The sequence below is a fragment of the Hemicordylus capensis genome, chromosome 9 (assembly GCF_027244095.1).
Source record: "Hemicordylus capensis ecotype Gifberg chromosome 9, rHemCap1.1.pri, whole genome shotgun sequence".
NCBI lineage: Eukaryota > Metazoa > Chordata > Lepidosauria > Squamata > Cordylidae > Hemicordylus > Hemicordylus capensis.
In genome coordinates, this window is record NC_069665.1 from 22,017,308 (window position 1) to 22,040,459 (window position 23,152).

Here is a 23,152-nt window from a genome sequence, read left to right on the forward strand (position 1 = left end):
GGAAGCCAGACGCCAGCCATCCAAGGGACACTGGCTGCCTGGGAGCGACAGAAGAGGGGAGCGGGCTGGGGGTGGGAGCAAAAGAAATCTGTTGTGTTTGCACAATCTCGTTTGTAGAGAGGCTTGCAAAATTGAATCTGGAAGAAAGGCCTGCAAAATTGAATCCTGAATGCTGAACACCGAGACTGAAGCACTCCCCTCTTTGCTCATTCCTTTTAAAGAGGCACCAGATGTTTTTCCTTCGGAAAGAAATTAGGGGGAAATTAGCCCAGCCACCTTGCTTCTCCTCTTTATTTCAACATCGCGACCAAATACCAGCCACTGAATGGCGCAGCGGGGAAGTAACTTGTCTAGGGAGCCAGAGGTTGCTGGTTCGAATCCCCGCTGGTACGTTTCCCAGACTATGGGAATCACCTATATGGGGCAGCAGCGATACAGGAAGATGCTGAAAGGCATCATCTCATACTGAGTGGGAGGAGGCAATGGTCATCCCCTCCTGTATTCTACCAAAGACAACCACAGGGCTCTGTGGGCGCCAGGAGTCGACACCGACTCAATGGCACAACTTTACTTTACCAAATGAAAGGCATCATTGGAAGGTGCCAGTTCGCGGTGTGTGTGTGTGTTGTGGGGGGTATTGCTCCAGCTTCGTACCACCTGCACAAAATGGCAATCCCATTTCGGGGGGCACTTCAAAGGGCTGGTCATTGCTTTAGAGCACTAAGTGGCTGAGGGCCAGGATGCCAAAGGGACAGATGCTCCAGCATGTGTGTTCCTGGCTGCTGCAATCAGTTTTGTACACCGCCTAGAGATGGATATATCAGGCAGTATAAAAATACGATAAAGAATTACAACCAGTCGTCACATTTCTTCTGCCCATTATCTCTCTCTTTGAGGTATGATTGGGCGGGCCTTTTCTGCAGCATAACTTGGCAGGTGTAACTCCTGCCCTGGGAGAGTCGTTCTGGCCTTTTCCTTTCTTTCACCGGCAGCTAAAGACTTTTCTCTCCAAGCAAGCTTTTGGTATTGGTTATGGGCTCGTCATGATTTGCTTGTTCTTCTGGTTTATTTTGCTTTCGTGGTTTTGTTTTTACTGTTGATGTTAGCTATCACGAGCTCTTCTTGAGACTTGGGAAAGTGGGGGAGAAATTCCGCAGTGAGGAAATCAAATTGAAAAATCCCCATGGTAAACACAATCGGTCTTGAAAGGGGACACAACGGCTTGCTCCTATTTAGTTATAAGCTTGAAGTCCTTTCATGCTTTGCTTCTCCACTCTTGTTTATCGTTCATATCTCGAACCTCAACCTAGACCCTTTCCATCTTTAGCCTTGTTGACTCCTCCTCCCCCAGTCATGCAGTCAATGTTCGATCAGCTACTCCTCTCCTCTGCAATCCCTCCATGCTCTTCCTATTCCAGGCTTCCCCTTCCATCAGTTTCCTGTTCACTATTACTTCTCCACCAGTCCTCAGTCTCGGAAGCAGCTGTAAGATGGATGCCATGTTCGGTCAAGTGAACAGACACATGCAACCATTTCTGATCCAATCTGAAATTGTTCCGGTCCCCACCACTGTTCCCTCTAAGGTGTGCGCACGTGTGTGTGCTCACAAGTTTTTGGATGTCCGCTCAGTTCATTTTAGGTCCCGCTCAGGTTGAATCAAGAAGGCTCCATTCTGAATGCACGTGCGCACACACTACCTTGATATTGCCGCCCAGAACAAAAATCATTCTGCACAGAGATGGAAAAAACTGGACCACTGGTCCCCCACACCCTGCTCTCCTGCCCAGGGAATGTCCACGTCCAGGGAATGCTCCCCTTTCCTCTTGCTAGAGAATAGCCCCCATCTTGAGAACATTCTAAAGGGAGAAGACTCCCTAATGAGGACTAACCTCCTGCTTAGTCCTCATTAGGGATTAAGGGGAACAGCCACTTCACACTCGTGCGTCAAGCCCTCCCAGGAAGTGGAGGGGGTGGGCATTTGCCATAGCTCAGTGGTAGTGACATCTGCTTTGAATGCAGAAGGTCTCCGGTTCAATCCCTGGCAGCATCTCCAGGTAGGGCTGGGAAAGACTCTTGCCTGAAATCTTAGAAAAGCTGCTGCCAGTCAGTGCAGACAATACTGAGCTAGAGGAACCAGTTGTCTGACTTGGTATAAAGCAGCCCATTCAGGATACTTCAGAGCCATTAATGCCTCATTCAGACACACACTCTGGTCCCCTGGACAACCAGTCAGCGATCTGCCTATGAAAGGAGGGAGCATTCACAATCACAGCCCTCAATTCATTACAGTATTCTTATACTCCCAGACTTGCGGAGGAAAATGTGTTTGCAAACCTGCTGGGGATGCCTGTGCAGTTTGCACTGTTACTGTACATCACCCACCCAAGGACCCTGGACAGCATTAAATAACCACAGTGTCACTAAACTGTGCAGGCCCAGGAAGGCTCCAGAGATGCTGGCTCAGCAGTCTGAAAGGCCAGATTGCCAAGCCAGGAGACGGACTGCAAAGAACAAAAGCTCTGTGGAAAGGCGTTGGACGTTGGGACTCGTCTGAACCTGGACATAAAGAGCAATGATTTGAGAAGAAAAACGACCCCGGAGTTAAGGACAGGGAAATGCTCTGCTGCCCTTTTGTGCTTGTCAGACGGAGCCATGGGGTCAACATGCGACAGAATTTAATGATGATTAGTCATGCCTCTCGGAAACATTACAGACAGAGCTTCCTAACGAAAGAGCAAGAGCGCAGGAGTCAAGGAAAAGAAAGATTTAAAGAGAATTAATGGATACAAAAATGGATACTGGAGACTAGAGTTGCCATGCCCCTTGGAATTTCGGGTTTTACCCGGATTTTAAGTATCTCACCCAGATTCCATAGCCCACCCAAATTTCAGCTTTCTTTCTTTCTTTCTTTCTTTCTTTCTTTCTTTCTTTCTTTCTTTCTTTAAAAGGTAAACTCTACTCTTGTAGAAGCTGAGTTATGGAGCAAGGCATGCGGTCACTATTCTGCTCAAAAATGATTTTCGAGCCGATTTACATAATATGCAAATTAGGCACCCGGATCTGGAAAACCAGAATATGGCAACCCTACTGGAGACACTTCTCAGGAAACGCAGCTGCAGGGGAGCGACAACAGAAGAGGGGGCATGTGGGCTCCCCAGAGGCATCTGGTGGGCCACTGTGTAACACAGGATGCTGGACTAGATGGGCCTGATCCAGCAGGGCTGTTCTTACGTGTTGAAGCCCAACAACATCTGGAGAGCCAGAAGCCCTGCTCTAACCACTGCACTGCACTGCACTGGCACTATAAACGCTCCAAAGCACGACAGAAATTGTGAGCATTATTTATTACTGTTACCAGAGGCGCTCTTACCCCTGGACTTCGGGGCCAAAGTCCAGGGACTTCACACCCGCTGGGGGCCTCCAAATCCTCTTTAGTCTGTCCTGGGTGATGTGTTTCGTGCCTTCAAGAGCCCACATGTTAAAGAATGATGCTTAACTTGCAATGAGGGCCCCTCCAAAGGCCTTTAGGTCCAGGCTCCAAAATTACCTAGGCGCACCTCTGCCTGTTAGCACATTGGGGCAAAATGCACTCCTTCCACATCTGCCGTTTTGTTTCTGAAACTGAATCCCCATTTCCGACTATGCCATCGGCAGGGAATCGTCTCTTTGTACTGCTTTATTATTAGTGCTTAGTCAATATTAGGTGCTAATAAGTTAATCATCGCCATTCTGCGTGATGACAGAGACAGCCCTGCCTGATGCTCAACAAGCTGCCTAGAACACTGCTTGCAAACAGGCCATTAATATTTAAAAGCTCATCGCGCAACTCCATCAATATTTATCTCTCCTAAGGTTTTAATTCAGGGCTGGGCACCGTGGCAGCTTCTTGTCATCACTTCTCCACCCACAAAGATTTGCAAGTCATATTCTCCACTCCGCCAGCTCCCACAAAGAGCTCTTTCCCCACACAGGGAGGCCTTGGGTACCGAATATCACGGCAATGGGTCATGTCAGAGATCACCCCCAGCCACGAAGCCCACGGAGTTGATGCGGCTGGGGCAAACTATTCCCAGCGCTGGCATCAGGGGCTTCCTTAGGAGGTGTCCCATGGGGCACGGGCCCCCAGTGGAATGCTCAGAACCCCGAATCCCACCAGCCACCTCCCTCGACCTCCTTCAGAAAGGAAGCACAGCAGTGGAGGCAGGTGCCCAGAGCAAGGGGGAGAGATCCTGGCCTCACCCAGCTCTGTACTCAGTGGCGAAGGTTGCCCTATTCTGGCTTTCCAAACCCAGGTGCCTCATTTGCACATTATGTAAATTGGCTCGGAAATCATTTCTGAGCAGGATAGTGGCTGCACGTTTTGCTCCATAACTGTGCTTCGATAAGGGCTAGAGCTTAGCTTTTTTTTTTTTAAAGAAAGCTGAAATCTGGGCGAATCTGGGTGGGCAAAGCAATCTGGGAGAGAAGGTGAAACCTGGAATTTCGGGGGGGGGGGAGGAATGGCGACTTGATCAGTTGCGCACCGAGGTCATTTTGGAGCCCGGACCTGAAGGGCTTCGGAGGCTCCTCCCTCCGCCACGAGGCTTCCCGATTTTTTTAACAGGGTTTTTAATAGACATGTTAAGACTATGAAATGAGAAACACAGAGCTAGCTGGCCCAATAAAGATGCATTGTATTACTTGCTCTCTGTTTGGCATCATCAGAGAGCCCCTTTTCTCCCATCACTCGTGTAGTTTGCAGTCACATCATGGCCCCCTTCAGACCAGAAGGGAGGGACCTGCCACCAGTCCTCCCCTTACTTACACACACACACACACACACACACACACACACACACACACACCTGGCAGTGTACCTAACTCCACTAAAAATAAGGCTCCTTCGGGCCACCATCTGGGAGCGGTTGGCCTCAGGTGAAATGACTGCAGCTTGAACCACGGGCGAGCATATTGGGAACTGACGGAAGGTCACACCCACATCCCCACATTTGGCATGCGTGTGTGCTCATGCACACACCTTGAGAGAAAGAGAGTTTTAAAAAAAAAATAATAAGAAGAGAGAGGCCCAGAGCATCGGTGGCAAGAACGCTAGCTGTGTGCCTCTCCTGCGGGACCGGAGAGACACGGATACATTTGGGAAGACGCCACCGAAGGCTCATTTCTTTAATGCTCTTTCTCTGCGGGAGCAGCCCTTCCCTACATCCCCACCTTTCCCGGGGTGGGGTGTTGCGTCTTTTTCTGCCGCTGCCAGCTTCTCCGCAGTGTCAAAGGGATTAGTGAGGGGTGGGGCAGGTGGGGGAGAACTCCGTTCTCTTCACAGCCTGCAAGGGGAGTCAAGGGGCGAGATGCGACCAGGCTAGCATAGGGCAGTGGGGGAATTACTGGCCAACCGAGATCCCACCACTCAGGAAGCTGAAAAAAGGCAGAAGGAAAGGGAAGGGGGTGGAGGAGATACATGTGCACGCTTCTCCCCATCCCGGTTTCTATAGGCAATAGTGCGGGGGGGGGGGGCGGATCGGAAAGAACCTTTGGGATAACAACTGCTTAGAATGTACCAGCCACTGCACCTGCCATTGCCACCACAGGGGAGACCTGCTCGGCTCATCTCCAGCTGTGCAAATGGCCGCGAAAATGGCTTAGATCTGCCCGGTGGGGTGGGTTCAAGCTGGCGGCTGGCCCAGAACATTTGGGAAGTCACGGATCAGAAAGGAAGCCCTGGAGACAGGAAGCCACGGATCAGATGCCAAAGGTCCATGGAAAGAGCGCCTCTGGCTGTACTATAATATTACAGACTTTTAAAAAAGACATAATTATTCTCTCTGGCATGTGTGATTGTGTTTAATCATCTAAAGGGGAGCCGTGGCTCTCGGAACTTTTGAGTACCTAGTAACACTCCTGAACATAGGAGCATAGGAAGCTGCCATATACTGAGTCAGACCATTGGTCTATCTAGCTCTTACAAGAGCCCCTGGTGGTGCAGTGGTAAAAAACTGCCGCCCTGTAACCAGAAGGTTACAAGTTCGATCCTGACCAGGGGCTCAAGGCTGACTCAGCCTTCCATCCTTCCGAGGTCGGTAAAATGAGTACCCAGAATGTTGGGGGCAATATGCTAAATCATTGTAAACCGCTTAGAGAGCTCCGGCTATAGAGCGGTATATAAATGTAAGTGCTATTGCTATTGCTAGCTCAGTATTGTCTTCACAGACTGGCAGTGGCTTCCCCAAGGTTGCAGGCAGGAGTCTCTCTCAGCCCTATTTTGGAGATGCTGCCAGGGAGGGAACTTGGAACCTTCTGCTCTTCCCAAAACGGCTTCATCCCCTGAGGAGAATATCTTACAGTGCTCACATGTGGTCTCCCATTCAAATGCAACCTGGGCGGACCCTGCTTTGCTAGGGGGACAAGTCAAGCTGGCTACCATAAGTCCAGCTGTCCTCACTAAGAAGGTCCCAGGTTCAGACACCTGCGGAGACCCCTGTCAGAAACCGCGGACAGCTGCTTCCAGTCAGAGTAGACAAAACCGAGTTAGATGGACTAATGATCTGTCTGGCTCAGTAGAAAGCTGCTTCATATGTACCTATGTATGCTGCAGACAGTACCTGGGGAAGTGCAAGGAAACAACTCCCATTACCACTAAGTGTATTGTTTCTGCCCTCCCCTATGATATGGAGAAGATGCCAGCCACGGACTGAGTCTGTAACATGATGAATCCGTACATCACAAACATTCAGTTATCAACGATACAAAAAAAACCCCTGCTAAGTCTACACACAATTTTGCAAGCAGGTTGGTAGTGTTTCTCTTCCAAAATGACGCATCACTATACAAGATAACTACGGTATCAGGATCTCTTCCGTAAAAGCCATATTTCATTGAGAAATATATTTTTGTTATCTGTGGCTGCAGTTGCTTCCCTTCCCTTCGCTTTTAGTTCAAATGAAAGTTCATCATTCATGAATATCCTCTGTTAGTGAGAAACCTTTGGGCTGACTAAGCCGCAATAACTTCCACAGTCTATAATACCAAGCCTTGTCAATGGCTATATTTATTGCTACCAGTGAGTGTTTGAAGATAATATGATCTGCCTTGTACTGAATGCCAAATGCATTCCACTGAGGGCATAAGAACATTTGGATCACTAGCATCTTCCCCTTGATTATTCACTGAACACCATCCAAACTAGTTACTTCAGAAAAACACCACTGAAATATTGAAGTCAATGTCACAACTAGCTTTAAAGTGCCGTTGAGTTGGTGTCGACTCCTGGTGCCCACAGAGGTTTTCTTTGATAAAATACAGGAGAAGTTTACCATATCATTGTCATCTCCCATGCAGCATGAGATGATGCCTTTCAGCATCTTGCCTATAATGCTGCTGCCCGATATAGGTGTTTCCCATAGTCTGGGAAATATACCAGCGGGGATTCAAATCGGCAACTTCCTGCTTGCTAATCAAGTCATTTCCCCGCTGTTCCATTAGGTGGTCACAACTAGCTTAAGACCTCTAAATTTCAATGGGATTTAGTCTGGTTGTGGCCAACTGTTTTCACATACTAGTATTTGTGGCATGTGGTGTGTGAATTTCAATCCAGTTGTCATAGTCGTATCACTTATATTCAAGGCCTAACATGGGTCTTGAACCAGATGGAATCTGGGCTGAGGCTTGGTTTCTTCTAGCATTGAAGTATGAACTGCCTTTAAGATTATAGTGTACAGCTACCAAGAAGACAAAATTTTGCAGTTTTTAATATGGTGATGGAAATATGATCCATCTTATCATCCTCACTGTCTAGAGTGGGGATTCTCAACGTTGGGTCCCCAGATATTATAATCCACTCTACAAGGTCACTGGGGCAGGGGATTATGGGAGTTGAAGTCCAGTAACGGCTAGGGACCCAACACTGAGAATCCCTGGTCTAGAGCCCTGGTTCACACCAATAAACCATGCTGCTTTGCAACTTGAACTATGCAGAAATCTACATCTCTCTTCCACAAAACTTGAACCTTCAAGATGTCAGAAGTCTCCCTACCTAGTTCTAACTACAGCTGACAGCATTCACCCCAAATGGGAGTGGGTTTATATGTTCACTAGCTGGGGGGTATTTTTGGTTCAGACGTGACTTAAATTCTAACTCCTCAGTCCTCAAACATTACAAAATTGGTGCATCATCAAAATCGGTGTATCATGTTCACTTTTGGGGACTCCTGTATCTGGATTTGATCTGTGTGCTGATCTTTGATGGTAATAAAATGAATTGAATTGACAAAATTGGTGCAACTTTAGATTAGGGTGTTGGACGAGAACAGGGGTTCCCAACCAGTAGTACTCCAGATGTTGCTGAACTACAACTCCCCCTGCTACAATTTACTGTGGCTGGGGATGCTGGAAATTGTCATTCAGCAACAGCTGGAGTGCCACCAGTTGGGAACCCCCAGTCTAGAAGACCTCCAAGGTCCTTCCAGTTCTAAAATTCTATGGGCGGCTTCACATGATCACCCAAAATTTGGGAATAGGAGGTTCCCAGCAACGACATGCTCCCAGAACAAGCCAGTACTTTTGGACATTTTCTATTGTCTGAACCTAACAGCCAGAGGTTCCCGTGTTACCAACTTGATACTGACTTCTGTCACCAAGGTGTGAAGTCCACTTGACAAAGTCAGTAACAAGTCGGTTATGCAGCGTGGGAACTGTTAGCTGGAGGGTCTGGATGACATTGAAGGGTCTGTAAGAACTGTTCTTTCGGGCGGTTGTGTGAACCAGCCCTATGATTCTAGGATCTCTTGAATGGGAACCACATCCTAAGCAAAATCCTGAAGCCCCACTTCAGAAGGCACATCATAAAACTAGTTGTGCTTTTGAAATTACAGCAACAAACCAACATCCAAAGCTGGGTCACCAAAAGGCGCCCGCTATTTATAATTAGTGGTCTGCCCTAGTTATTTTGTCTATGTCAGTTTGCTGGGAAATTAAAAACCTTCCAGTGAACTTCGTTTTCTAGAGACGGACCCTCCAGGCTGGTTCTGTACCTCTCCCTCTGTCAGGGGGACAGGTTTTTCTTACCATCTGTGTGCTAAAAATGTTGTAATTTATTAAAAGCCCACATGGTTATAAAACCACCCAGATTGACAGTTTTCATGCAGAGATCCAGTCTGTTGCCAGTTCTGAATAGTTAAAATATGACCACCTTGTATATGAGATGCTTATTATAATCTGCTTAATTATATGGGTACCTGCAGCCAGCTGTTCCACAACATTGTATACTTTTATGGCATCGGCTCCCTTGAAATATGAAGATTTGCAAGCTGGAGTTTGTGCTGACTCCATTATTATTCATAAGCGGTGGAGGGGGCGGGGGATACATTCCAAAAAAGCCATGATTGCATAAACAGACCCAATGAGTGCAATTAAGCCGAAAAGAAAGGTCATGATTCATTTCATTTAATGCTGTGTGAACTGTGCCCCCCATAATGAGGCTAACAACTGCTTCCTCACTCCTTTTTAAAAAATAAACCTTTATTCCTCCTTCCTTCCCAAAATAAATGCACATAACTTTTCTGCTAGGGAAAGGGGACTCTGCCTGAAGTCACAACTCTTGGAAAATACAATTGCAAAATGGTCATGTATATTCATGGGTCATCACAGCCTTTGGCTCATAATAAAGATGTGGGTTCGGAGCACAGTTTGTAGAGAATTCTAACCTCAGCTGTTGAACTATCGGGGGACTTGAGTCTGAAACAGGCAGGCAAAGCCATGAAATAGCGAGGATGGGGCTGTTTGTGTTTTTATTTGAGTCCTGAAGTGACCTAAATAATTAAACCACTATAATGAAATTTTGAAAAACTCATTTAGAAAGTGATTGTGTTAACTCTGGGGTAACATTTTAAAAAAAAAAAACAAAACAAAAATGAAAAGTAACTCCTCCCCTCACAAAAGTACTGATTTTTGTTTGCTATATTAGCATCTCTCTCATCTTCCAAGTCTTTTCTCTTTCCTTACAACAAAGCTGTGAGGTGGGTTAGGCCAAGATATACACATTGACCTGGTTCACACGATAGTTTGAATCTAGATTTCATGTGGGTTACAGACATTATTTTGATTGTGCGAATCCACATCAAGGTGGTCGATAGCTCGAGATGAATCTGAGACTCTCACCTTGGCACAGGTTCACCAATCACGCTAATGTTGGCAACCCACATTAAGCCTAGATTTGAATGATTGTGTGAGCCAGGCCTTTGACTAGTGGAGCAGGATTCAGTCATTATGTTCCCCACATGCCAAATGCTATTATTCAAGCCACTGCACCACACTGGCTCTCCAGCTAGGTAAAAACTCACACTTCCGGAAGGATTTTCAATACCATCAAGTGATCCCCCAGACTAGAAGACTCTGACCCGATTAGCCCACAAGAAACAGAAGCCTGCTAGCTAACAAGCAGAAAAGGTCACCATGGCATTCTGTGCCTGAATCTTTCTTTCCTTGTTTGTTTTAGAAGAAAGAAATGTGTTACAGAACACTGAAGAGGAAAAAAAGCCCAATTCAAGCCGGTAGTATAGAAAGATACCTATTTATTAGAAAAGAGTATTTTATTATTGTATTTTCTTATTTCCTATCTATTAAAGAGGATAGGAACAAAAATTAACTGGGGCAATAAATAAAACAAAACAAAACAAAACATATCAAGTGCTCTTAAGCCAAGCCTATAATTTTCTCCCTATCCATCCATTATCCGTACTTCGGTTCATGTTACTGATGTACCTGGGGAAAAACCTTAATAACTCAAGAGGAAAAAGCAAAATAAAAGGAAGAGAGCTCTCGGTTCCCTATGGCCACATCCAAGACAAACCATTGCAACACACAGAGGCTCTCCAGAAATGCAGAATAATGGCTCTTCAGCTACAGTCCTACCAGCTTCCTTTGAAATGCACTGAATCCACAAAGCCAGGCCATCTTTTCTATATTTACCTCCTTCCCACTCTTGCATGTTTCAACAGTAATGTCCTTCAACCAGCAACCCTTCCTAAACGATTTTTCTCCCAACCCCGTTCCCCCAAAACTGAGGTTCATGTACCCCTCTTTGGGATGCTGATGTAGAAAGCATTCAACAGAAAGGAATCTTACCTGAACCGTTTTTCAAGTATCCATTTGCATCTACAGTTGTATACATAATATAAGGTCCAGGTTGATTCACACCAAAGGGCTGGAATAAAAAGATAATAGGTTTGGGTTGTTTTTTTTTTTTTTCCATTCCCTTCCTTTTCTCCCCTTGTCAAAGCTTAGAAATCAGCACAGGAAGACGGAAAAAACACACATGATTGCAGATGTCTTTTGTCGTCCACAATGCTGGAACTCTACAATGATTTATTGTTGGCATTCTGAGACTAGAAGACAAGTTGTTTTCAAGTTGTGAATAATCAGGAGGTGCCCCTGTTTTTTTTGCCTGAACTAACAATACTGCTGTCAATCAATTCCTGTAGATGTGCTTATGAATGCACCATGATTGCACACTGGAAAAAAGCATCCTGGCACTACCCTAGCCAATGAGTTTAGAGGTTGATTTGAACGCGCAAAATACTCCTTCAAGTCGCGAGTCCAATCTGGTGGAGGAAGAGGAACCCTTGGAATTCTTTTGAGCCAGTGGTGCAGAAAACAGTCAATGTTTCCAGCAGAGACATTTATTCTCATCAGCTAATGCAAGTCTAAGATGATGATTGAGTGCAGGCTGACAGTTGGATAAAGACAGCGGATGCCAGGAAAGGGGCTTCGGCAAGCTGAAAATTGTGACAGTTACCCAGCAATTTCACAAGGTCTCTCTCTTACCGTGTCTCTCTTTTAGGACTGGAATAGGAAGGATCTAGTCTACAAAGCTCTGTGGCACACCATGCCACTTGTGTCTGTGGTCCACTCTGACCCCAGCCACTTTTCCCCCCCGAGGTGTGGTTTTGGTTACACCAGGCCTTGACAAACTCTCTTTGGATCCAGGAGTCGTCCCCCAAATTTCGGAGCCAGATAATAGACACTTGGCAAAATTGCCAGATTTACCAATGGACATAGTGGAGGGGGAGGATAAACAGGCTTCTGCTTGTACCTTTTACAAATAACATACTTAGTACAGAAACAGTCTGCCTGGGGAAAATAACTTCTGAATATCCAAGGCCAAATTTCTAGGTGCCATGGCACCCTGGTGCCTGGGATTCGTCAAGGCCTGGATTACACCCTGCACCAAGTTCTTCCACCCTCTCATGCTCAGTTCAAGCTTCTCCTGCTTACCTTTTACTGCCTCTTGTTCTTTTGTACCCATTTCCTTCTGCTTTTCCTACCTCCTCCTAGTTCTCTCCAGTCCTCTCATCTGGCAGAGATTGTTTCTGAAGCCAGGGTATTTTTTTAAATCTCAGCCTCTTACTGGGACTCTTTTCCCTTAGCTGCCCCCATCCCTGAAATACCCCTGCCCAACAACCAGCTGTCCCACTCCACCCGCTATCCTTTTCAGTAAGCATCTAAAGAGGCATCTCTTTGCTCAGGGATATAATGCCCCATAGGATGTGCTTCCTCGGTTGCAGGGCTGCACAGCTCTGGCCTTCCAACTGTTGCTGGACTACAACTCTCACCATTCCCAGACACAGTGGCCAATTGGGCTGATGGGAGTTGTAGCTGTACAACAGCTGCAGAGCCAAAGTTGGGCAATCCTGCTCTACTGCTTCCTTGCTGCAGTGCCCACTTCTTATGGGTCACATCTTTTCTTAAGGCTGTATTTCTGTATACAAAAAGGGTTCCATTTTATCTGAATTAAGGTCCCTCAGCTAGAACAGGGATTCTCAGCGTTGGGTCCCCAGATGTTATTGGACTTCAACTCCCATAATCCCCAACCAAAGGGGACTGGGGCTGGGGATTATGGGAGCTGAAGTCCAATAACATCTGGGGACCCAACGCTGAGAATCCCTGATCTAGAACACAGGAAGCGAAATACAAAGTGCTGGTTATTACCTATAAAGCCCTAAACAGCTTGTGTCCAAGAGAACGCCTTCTTCTTCATTATCCCCACTGCCTATTAAGATCATCTGGGGAAGTCTGGTTGCGGTTGTCACCAGCTCGATTGGTGGCGACTCGAAACCGGGCCTTTTCCAGAGTTATCCCAGGACTCTGGAACATGCTTCCTAATGAAATTAGAATTTCCCCATCTCTGAACGTTTTAAAGAAGGACCCGAAAACATACCTGTTTAGGCCAGCCTTTTTAGTTTATCGTTTTAAAGCTTCAGTGTTTAGAGTTTATATTGTATTTTAAATTGTGTTAATGTTTTGATGGTTTTTATACTGCGAACCGCCCAGTAACCTTTTTTAATAGGGTGGTATACAAATGTACTAAATAAATGAAAAACAATAAAGCAGGTACTCTGAGTTATGGCCTCAACCCCAGAAGTGGCATAAAGGGTCTCCCATCCAGGCATGGGCCACACCAAAACCTACTTAGCTCCAGAAAGATGGCTCTATCGTGTGTACTCTGGGGCCCTGTTTTGGAACTTTACAAATATGATATGCAGCTTTGGATATAATATTCAATAATGGACATTCTTCTGATCGGAAATCTGATAGAGAGGAGATTGCACTGCACAGCTTTGGTCTCAAAGACTTCCACGGCAGCACTAAGAGACCTTTAACTTCTCCAGGTGGGATTTTATGGCTGACGCTTGGCCGTGCAGCCTGTGTCAGGAGTACTGAATGCTGATACAGCCCTGAGGACCCAAATGGCCAGTTTAAAGGGCATGCAGTTAAAGCACTCAGTCCTGGAATGAGTTATTCCTGGGAAGCACAGGTACCCTGATGCATTAAGAAGTGTCTGCTTGGTGCTGTGAAGGAATTATGCCCAAACTCCAAATTGTTATGAACTCCACATATGCCTCCCAGGGAGTTTAATACAAACGTGAACACAGAAGGATAAAGCAGATGGAAACAGGACAGAGCAGATGGAAAACGGAACATCCTTGGCCATTTCTCCCCCCACTGTCAAGACCATGGCAAGAAACAGCCCTTTATCCTCCCTCCTTTGGGGAAGGAGAATAAAGACTACGGCAGGCCGTTCAAGAAGATTTGATCCTCAAACAGAGATACGCGGGAGGCAATCCATGTCAAGTCCAGCAATGCCTTGGGGGACCCTAGCTGTCAAGCGAGGGAGCCAAAGAGTAGCTCTCACAAATTAGGCTTTGCGGACAGGACTTCCACGTTATGGCTTGGAAAATTTGGCTCAAGGCTCATTGATTGGAGGCCACGTCACCAAAAAAGGGAGAGAAAATGGTCAATGAGAAAGCACAGCAAGCTTTGCAATGTTAACCTAAGTAGTAAAGTGGGTACCATTACGCTTGTGTAACACTTTTGTGTTTGTGTAAACCAGGACTGCACAACTCAAATGCCCTAGTGGGCCGGAACCATCCACAACTTGCCGTACAGGGGCTGAGGTCAATTTTTAGCACATTAAAATTAAAAATATTATTAGTTACTTGTGAATCTATTGCCCCTGTCAATGGACCCATCGTTTCAACCAAGGATAGTGGCCAGAGGAAAGGTCCTGTCCCTGCTCAATCAGTGGGGCTCCTGGAGTGCAAACCAGCCCCAAACAAATGCCAAGTCCTTTCCTCTCCCTAAATTGTTGTTGCTTCCAGGCTGCAATGCTAGACATGCTTACATGGGAGTAAGCCTCACTGGGCTCACCATGGAGCACATTTCTGAGAAAGCATGCACAGGATGGTGCTATAAGGCAGTTTCCAGCTTCTGTGTTGCTACAGGATACCTGGGAGCCAGTAAAATAGTCCCTGCGGGCGCCTTATGATGTTGTGCAGGCCTGGTGTAAACACTTGTACACAAAGATGGGCAGTGTGTGTGTGCGTGGGGCAATGGGTCAACCCTGATTTTCCAAATCTCTAGCTCAGTATTGTCTACACCAGGGGTTCCCAACCTGAGACATCTAGATGTTGCTGAACTACAACTCCCATCATCCCCAGCCGATGATGGGAGTTGTAGTTCAGCAACACATGGAGTACTACAGGTTGGGAACCCCTGGTCTACACTGACTGGAAGCAGCTTTCCAAGGTTTCAGGCAGGAGTCGCTCTCAATCCTTCCTGGAGATGCCACCAGGGATTGAACCTGGGACCTTCTGCATGCAAAGCAAATGCTCTACCACGGAGCGACAGCCTCACCCCTAAACGTTTTAAAATCACAGGAGCATAGCTGGCTGCCTTACCCCAAGTCAGACCATTAGTCCATCCAGCTCAGTATTGTCTCCACTGACTGGAAGCAGCTTCTCCAGGGTTTCAGGCAGGACTCTTTCCCAGCTCTACCTGGAGAGGCTACCAGGGATTGAACCTGGGACCTTCTGCATGGAAGCATTCAGATCCTCTTCCACTGAGCCATGGTTCCATCGCCTAGAGCAGGGCTGCTCAACTTCAGCCCTCCTGCAGCTGTTGGCCTACAGTTCCCATAACCCTTGGCTATTGGCCACTGTGGCTGGGGATTATGGGAGTTGTCGTTCAAGAAAACCACATGGCTCTGTGGTCGCCAGGAGTTGACAACAACTTGATGGAGCAACTTTACCTGTAGTTCAAAAACAGCTTTTGGGGGGCGGGGGCTAAGACGAGCAGACCTGTCCTGGAGAAAGGGTTCCCAACCTGTGGTATAGAGATGTTGCTGAACTACAACTCCCATCATCCCCAGCTACAATTTTGTACAGGCTGGGAACCTGCCCTAGGGGAATGTCTTATAGTGCTCACATGTGGTCACCCATCCAAATGCAAACTGAGGTGGACCCTGCTTAGCAAAGGGGACAATTCACTCTCACTACGCTCACCACAAGACCAGCTCTCCTCCCCAAAAAGGAGCACCATACCGCCATGGACTCTACTTTTGCTAGACCCTAGCACTATAACTGCTAGTGTAGAATAGAAAATAAGTAGTTACTGTATACCACGGATTTATACTACTTCCACACAGGAAGTGCCTTGAGTTGTTATAATAATGCGTAGCTTGCAAGCTGTAGGGCAAAACGATCCTTCCTGTCTCTACTTGTGGTCTTTCAACAAGGCTAGAGATTGTACAGAATTCCAGTCCAACAACAGCCATTACAGTATACTCACAGTTATCTTACGAGGACAGTCGTTGGAACACAGCCCACTGAGAACTGTGGATAAATGGAGAAGACACCAATGGTTATTTGGGCTGTGAACAGGTCTTCCGCATGGCACCTTTCCCCTCATAACTGTTTCCACATGTGTGAGGGCAAGTCAAGCAGCATTTCCCTCAGAACGGCTTATACAAATTTAAATTACTGTTGTCTGCCTCACATTAGCATTCTAAAAGAAGTTATTGATCTGTCCACGTTATGTCGCTTCGCATAATTAAAGCATTAATTAAGTAATTTCGGCTCCATCACACCTATTACTTGACTGGGTAGCGTGGTGCCAAGGAAAGGCATAACATTCCTGGGAAAATGAAAACAAAATTAAGACGCGTGCTAAAAATAGAGCTCTGCGCACTTTCCTCATTATGTTCATTTTTCAGCTCTTGAATTAATGCGCCCTTTATTATTTTCCGTTCTCACAATATGCATCTCTGTCCTTCCTCCAAGAACCTCAGGATGACAGACATGGGAGCAGCCCATTTTATTGCCTCGGTAAGCCTGCAATCCAGCCTAGTCCAAGCTGCAGCCCTGCCTCTCATACTGCCCATAATCTTCACCACTGAGGGGAGCAGGCCACCCCTCATGGCGGCTGGGGGCTGGGCTTCTCCCCCCGACTCCTGGCCGGTGTGCGACTTTTTCAGGCCTGTGCACCAGTCCTTTGTCCCACCCCACTCCAGTTCTTGCTTAGGCTTTGCCCGCCCTTCTTGCCATAACCCACTTCCTGCGAGCTGAACCCATATACTCTTAGTTTCCCGCCATCGTTTCCCTTTGCAGATTTGTTAAAGTGGGTGTTCCCAACCAGTGTTCCCTCTAACAAGGATTCCCAGATGTTGTGGACTACAACTCCCAGAATCCCCAAGCAAAAGCCATTGCGGCTGGGGATTCTGGGAGTTGTAGTCCACAACATCTGGGAATCCCTAATAGAGGGAACACTGTTCCCAACCTGGTTGACTCCAGATGTCACTGGACTACAATTCCCATCACCCCCCAGCAGTGTTCCCTCTAAGGCGTGTACATGTGCGCACGCTTGCAAGTTTTCTGATGTCTGCTCAGTTAACTTTAGATCCCGCTCAGGTCTGAATGTCTGAAGGCTCCACTCTGAATGCATGTGCGCACACAGTGCCTTGATACTGCCGCCCAGAACAAAACTCATTCCGTGCACAGATGAAAAAAAAATTAGAGAGAACACTGCCCCCCAGCCTCAATACATGGTAGCTGGGGATGACGGGTGTTGTAGTTCAGTGACATCTAGAGCACCACAGGTAGGGAACCCCTGTGTTAGTGGGAGGAACAAAACAGAGACACCATTAGAGATACCGCAAAGTGCTTCAAAGCAAACTTTGGAAGGGTATACCGTTCCCGCCCCCAACTCGGAAGAGATGCAACCTTTGCCCTCACTTGTAAGCTCCTAAACACAGCTGTTCAAAAGCAGCATCAGCTTTGGAGCGAGGAGCAGCAGAGAGGTAACCAATGCCTAGCTCACTGACGATGGAAAACGGAGAAAGGGGCCCCTCGTCAGCAGGCTACAAATTAATGTCTCATTCACGTCCCGTTCCTCCCACACTTCCCTGCCTCTTAATACCTTCAAGAACATCTGTTCCTGAAAGCATTTCATCTTGGTGCCAAGGCGCAAAGCTGGTGCAGCCATGTAACACGCTGTGATTAAGCGGCCAATTCCTTAATAACCGAGTGCCAAAGCCAGGCATCTCTGAAAGAAGTTTGCCCTCTGCAGAACTGCTCTTTTGGAAGTAACTGGTAGGTTTGCAATTTGAGATGCAAGCAACGCGAACGCCACTTTAGAGAGAGAAACAATGGAAAACAACAACAACAACAACAAATCCCAGCAAGCACACAAACCATTATCCTGAACTTAAACACACACACACACACACACACACACACACACACACACACACACACACACATTTACTTTCCAACTTTGTATAGCATCTCAAGTATGATATCTAGGCCACGTTTTTACCCACTAGGTACCCAGAAGAAAGGAAAGCTGCATTTAACTGAAAGATTTGATTACATACTCTGCTGAATTAAATGATCTTGCACATACTAGCCCGTGAATGTACAATGAACTGTCGTCCTCCCCCGCTCTGGCACCCCGTCAAATGATGAAAGCAATTGTAAATGGTAAAATGGGCTCAGTGAATGAGGCTGGGAGCCACTGGACACTTCCCTTCTCTCTCATTTTTAAAACCTTCTGTACTGAGACTTGGAGCTGGCAGGCAGCCTGTCGACTTCGCCGTTCAAGATATGACAGTTAATGTCCATTCCAAGTCAGAATAGGCACCCTTGAAGCTAAGCCAGCACAGAGCTGATCAGGGCCAAGATGGGAACCAAGATGGGAGGCTTCATCCAGCTCCAGAAAGCCACTTGGAGCTTTTGAAAGGAAGAAAGGGATGTCTGAATGTAACAAACAGGACCATCTTCTACCGCACAGGGGCTTCTTAGCTGTAGCCCCCTTGGCTCTGCAATGCCCTTTCAGAAGAGCTTTGCTATCCCCGCCCTTCGCCCTCCTGGGGTTTAAAAAAAAAAAAAGATAAAACTCATTTGTATAGAGAGGCTTTTAAATAATTTTAGTACAGCATAGTGGGTTTTTAAAATGTTAATTGGGTCTGTTTATTTTATACTGTCTGGTGTTTTATCCGGTTTGCTGTACTGTTTTTAGTTGTACAGGAGAACCTCGTTACTTGCGAGGGTTCCGGTAATAGGTGGTAGTACTCGGTAGTAGGCGGTAGATGTACTCTCCTACTACCGCGAATAATGAGGTATTAGGGCCATGGGGAAAGGGATGGTAGGTTCCAGGGTGAAGGGAAAAATCAAAAATCCCCAAATTGTACAGCCCCCAAACAGCCCAAAACTTACTGCAGGGTGCTCTGCGGGTCCCTCATGTGACCAGGAATGCCCCCCCCCAAAACCATCGTCACTTCTGGCCCTCTAAGAACCATGGACATGTGGGTTTTAACCCATTAGTATTCACAGGTACTGGAAACTGGTGTCTATTAGACACCTTGTGGATACGTGGAACCGAGAATAATGAAGTTCTCCTGTATACGGTTTCATTGTTTCAACACAGGAACATAGGAAGCTGCTTTATCCTATGTCAGACCATTGGTCCATCTAGCTCAGTTTTGTCTACACTGACTGGCAGCGGCTTCTCCCAAGGTTGCAGGCAGGAGATGTTGCCAAGGATTGAAACTGGAACCGTCTGGAGGCAAGCATGCAGCTATGGTCCCATTCCCTAAATGGAATCTCTTACAGCATTCACATATAGTCACTCATCCAAATGCGAACCAAGGTGGACCTGGCTTACCAAAGCGGACAATTTATGCTCGCTACCACATGGCCAGCTCTCCCTGCAAAGGGAAGAGAAGTAAAGAATGGTGGTAGAAGGACAAGAGAGTGTCTGACAACTAAATTCCTTGACAGAAGTCTCACTGAGGAGAGACCGGTTGAGGAGAGCTGGTCTTGCGGTAGCAAGCATGACTTGTCCCCTTTGCTAAGCAGGGTCCACTCTGGTTGCATTTGAATGGGATACTTGATGTGTGAGCAATGTAAGATCTTCCCCTTAGGGGATGGGGCTGCCCTGGGAAGAGTACCCGCATGCTTGCCTGCAGAAGGTTCCAAGTTCCCTCCCTGGCATCTCCAAGATAGGGCTGAGAGAGACTCCTGCCTGCAAGCTTGGAGAATCCATTGCCAGTCTGTGTAGACCAGGGCTGCTCAACTTCAGCCCTCCTGCAGACGTTGGCCTACAGCTTCCATAATCCCTGGTTATTGGCCACTGTGGCTGGGGATTATGGGAGTTGTAGTCCAAAAACAGCTGGGGGGGGCAAAGTTGAGCAGGCCTGGTGTAGACAATACTAAGCTAGATGGAGCAATGGTCTTACTCAGTATGGTAGCCACCTATGTAATCAATACAAGTTGGTCATAACTAACCTGTTCTATTCATTTCAGTGGAGCTTCCATTGAGTAATTTAGTCTTCATGTCAGCCAGTGAAATGAAGACTGCTTCTTCAGGGTTCCCATGTTTTCGTAAAATGCAATTTCACTAACGACTTGGGCTCATAATTTGCTCAGTTGCTTAAAAAACTCTGAAAACTTTTATTTTGGTTTAACCTTTAGGTAGCCTACATGCTCCATGAATTCTGTTTTTCAGTGTCTGGGAATCAATAGTCCTCCTAAGAGAGCCTGGTGATCCAGAATATGCATCTTATTTTATTGAACCAACTGTGCCCAGACACCTCCACGCCCTTGTACTCAGAAGCAGCAAGCGTCAGATTGTACTGAAGTTAATTCTCCATAGCGCTGATTAAAAGCAGCCCAACTCTGGGGTATGGATAAAAGCCACTGAAAATATTGCTTCACTTTCATTTACCTTGCATATTTCCTTGACCTGACTAAAAGTGAAAAGTTTCCAGAATTTATTTATTTATTTATTTATTTTAAAAAATCTGTACCATCCACATTCCTCTATACATTTCCATATGCAGCTATGTGTTTCAAACACAGGAACACGTTTCCCATTGCAGATGTTTGCAGAAGTAGGACACTGCTAACTGAGCAAAGAGGCCCCCCTTTAAAGTGATGATTCTCTTTATTGAGCAGAGGGAGAGCAACTGGCCCTATCCATCCCCAGCACAGCATCCCTCCAGTGGCTGTTGCTGGTGCCTATCTTATGTTTCTTTTTAGACTGTGAGCCCTTTGGGGACAGGGAGCCATCTTTATCTCTTTATTTCCATTCTCTATGTAAGCCATAGAGAAGAGCCAGCGTGGTGTAGTGGTTAGAGTGCTGGACTAGGACCGGGGAGACCCGCGTTCAAATCCCCATTCAGCCATGAAACTAGCTGGGTGACTCTGGGCCAGTCACTTCTCTCTCAGCCTAACCTACTTCACAAGGGTTGTTGTGAAAGAGAAACTCAAGTATGTAGTACACCGCTCTGGGCTCCTTGGAGGAAGAGTGGGCTATAAATGTAAAAATAAATAAATAAATAAATAAATAAATAAATAAATAAATAAATAAATAAATAAAATAAACCACTTTGGGGAGTTGAAAAGCAGCATATAAATATCCTCCCCCCTCCCCCGCTCGCCAAACGCTTCTCTGGGGGAAATGTCCTCCCTCCCACCTGAATCACAGCTAAGGCTTGGCAGGGCTCCCACTGAACAAGTGCAACCAAACGCTTCACCCGCTGCCTTTCAGGTTAGAAATCTCCCTGGGCCTCTTATATAAAAGGTGCACCAACCCATCCGGGGAGAAGAGTAAGCAGGAATCCTTTTCTTCTGTAGCTGAGCCCTCCTCCTGCATGCCTTGGAAAGGGACAGACATCTCGCTCTCTGCAGAACGTCAACAGGCCTTCCTTCAGAAGGTGCCCCCAACAGGGGTGTAGCTATAACTGGACAGGGCAAACGTTTCTGGGCCCCAGGGGGCAGCCTGTGTCGGGCCTGCGTGGTGCTCTTTGTATAAGAGCAAGAGAACGGACATGCCAAGAGGTTTTCACCCTTTATTTATTTTTACATTTATACCCCACGATTCTTTCAAGGAGCCCAGAGTACGACTACTATGGTGGATTAACGTAGTAGCAATTGTGGCATTTGCTACGGGCCCCGTGTTTTTGAGGGCCCCACACGGCCGGCTTCCAACTGGGAATTAAAGTTAAAACTTTACCTGTTTTATTTGGTCCATGTGAGATAAAATATCCCTTTTCTGCTATATGTGCCTTCTAAGAGAAGGCCCAGCACAGCATCTGTCCAGTGGTTGTTGCTGGTGCCTACCACATTTTTCTTTTTAGAGTGTGAGCCCTTTGGAGACAGAGAAGCATCTCTCCACGCTTTATTTTTCTATGTAAACCACTTTGAGAATTTTGATTGAAAAATGGTATACAGTAAATGTTCACTGTTGTTGTAGTGAGTGTGAGTTTGTGGCTTGGTCTCCCATACTTCAAAGTATAGCAAATGAAAAAATTGAATTACGCTACTATGCAAGTAAATTATTTATGTTTTAATTTTTTTAAATATAGGGCCCCTTTATAACATATGCTACAGGCCCTGCACTAGCTTAATCCGGCCCTGCATGCCTATGTTCACCTTCGCAACCACCCTATAAGGTAGTTTAGGCTGAGAGAGAAGTGACTGGCCCAGAGTCACCCTGTGAGTTTCACGGCTGAGTGGAGATCTGAACTCTGTTCTCCCTGGTCCTAGTCCAGCACTGTAACCACTACACAACACTGGCTCTTCCATCTAGTTTGTCTGCAACAATGACAGAAGGTGGCATGGGGGTGGGAGGTGGCAGCAAAGTGGGGGGGCAGAGGCCCATCTTCATTTCTTGTCCCAAGGCCAGCTCCAACCTTGGTACGCCCCTGGCTCCCAAACCACGAAGCTCGCGATGCTTTCTGTTATTCTTAGACTTTAGGTGCAAACAGAAGCGGTAACATATCATTTAAAAAGTTTTCATAGCAATCCGCTTACCAATGACCTTGACAAAATAGGCATCTGCTTCAAAGTTATTTTTTAACGTGTGGATGGCAAGTTCTTTCTTTGCAGGGTCTTTGCTGAGAACAATTATATCCAAGATTCCCTAAGCAAACAAAGAGAGAAAGATTAATTTAAAAATAAACCTGAACAGGATTGAATATGGTCAATAACAATCCAGTCTCCTCAAAACAAAACCACAAAAACATACAATGCACTTACGTTGCAAAAACAGTTAAGGTGGCCGCTATGTTTTGGCTCAAATTAGAACTGGAAAATCAAGAAATGATCATCTGGAGACCCCTGAGTCAAATCTGGCCTGCGAACAATTTTATCTGGCCATCAGACCTCTTTACACATTTTAATCAGGCTGTAATAAATATTAGGCCATCGTTTCACTTGTGAGGAAAAGAAAATTGTTTCCCAAAGTTGGAAGAAAGGGATACTTTACAATTTAATACCACATTTTTCATTTGTTTTTGTATGCAATGCCCTGATCACGGACACAT

At 46.4% G+C, this 23,152-nt stretch overlaps 1 protein-coding gene across 2 annotated transcripts in view; it reads right to left on the reverse strand.

Annotated features, from left to right (window-relative positions):
* The window catches only part of ITFG1 (integrin alpha FG-GAP repeat containing 1), a 131,230-nt gene that overhangs the window by 23,537 nt on the left and 84,541 nt on the right, over positions 1-23,152 (reverse strand). For both annotated transcript variants that reach the window (XM_053270345.1, XM_053270344.1), the window contains exons 12-14: positions 22,641-22,749; positions 16,117-16,160; positions 11,116-11,194 (exon numbers count right to left, since the gene is read on the reverse strand). In XM_053270345.1, the coding sequence (XP_053126320.1) occupies positions 11,116-11,194; positions 16,117-16,160; positions 22,641-22,749 (232 nt within the window). The remainder of the gene's footprint in view (positions 1-11,115; positions 11,195-16,116; positions 16,161-22,640; positions 22,750-23,152) is intronic.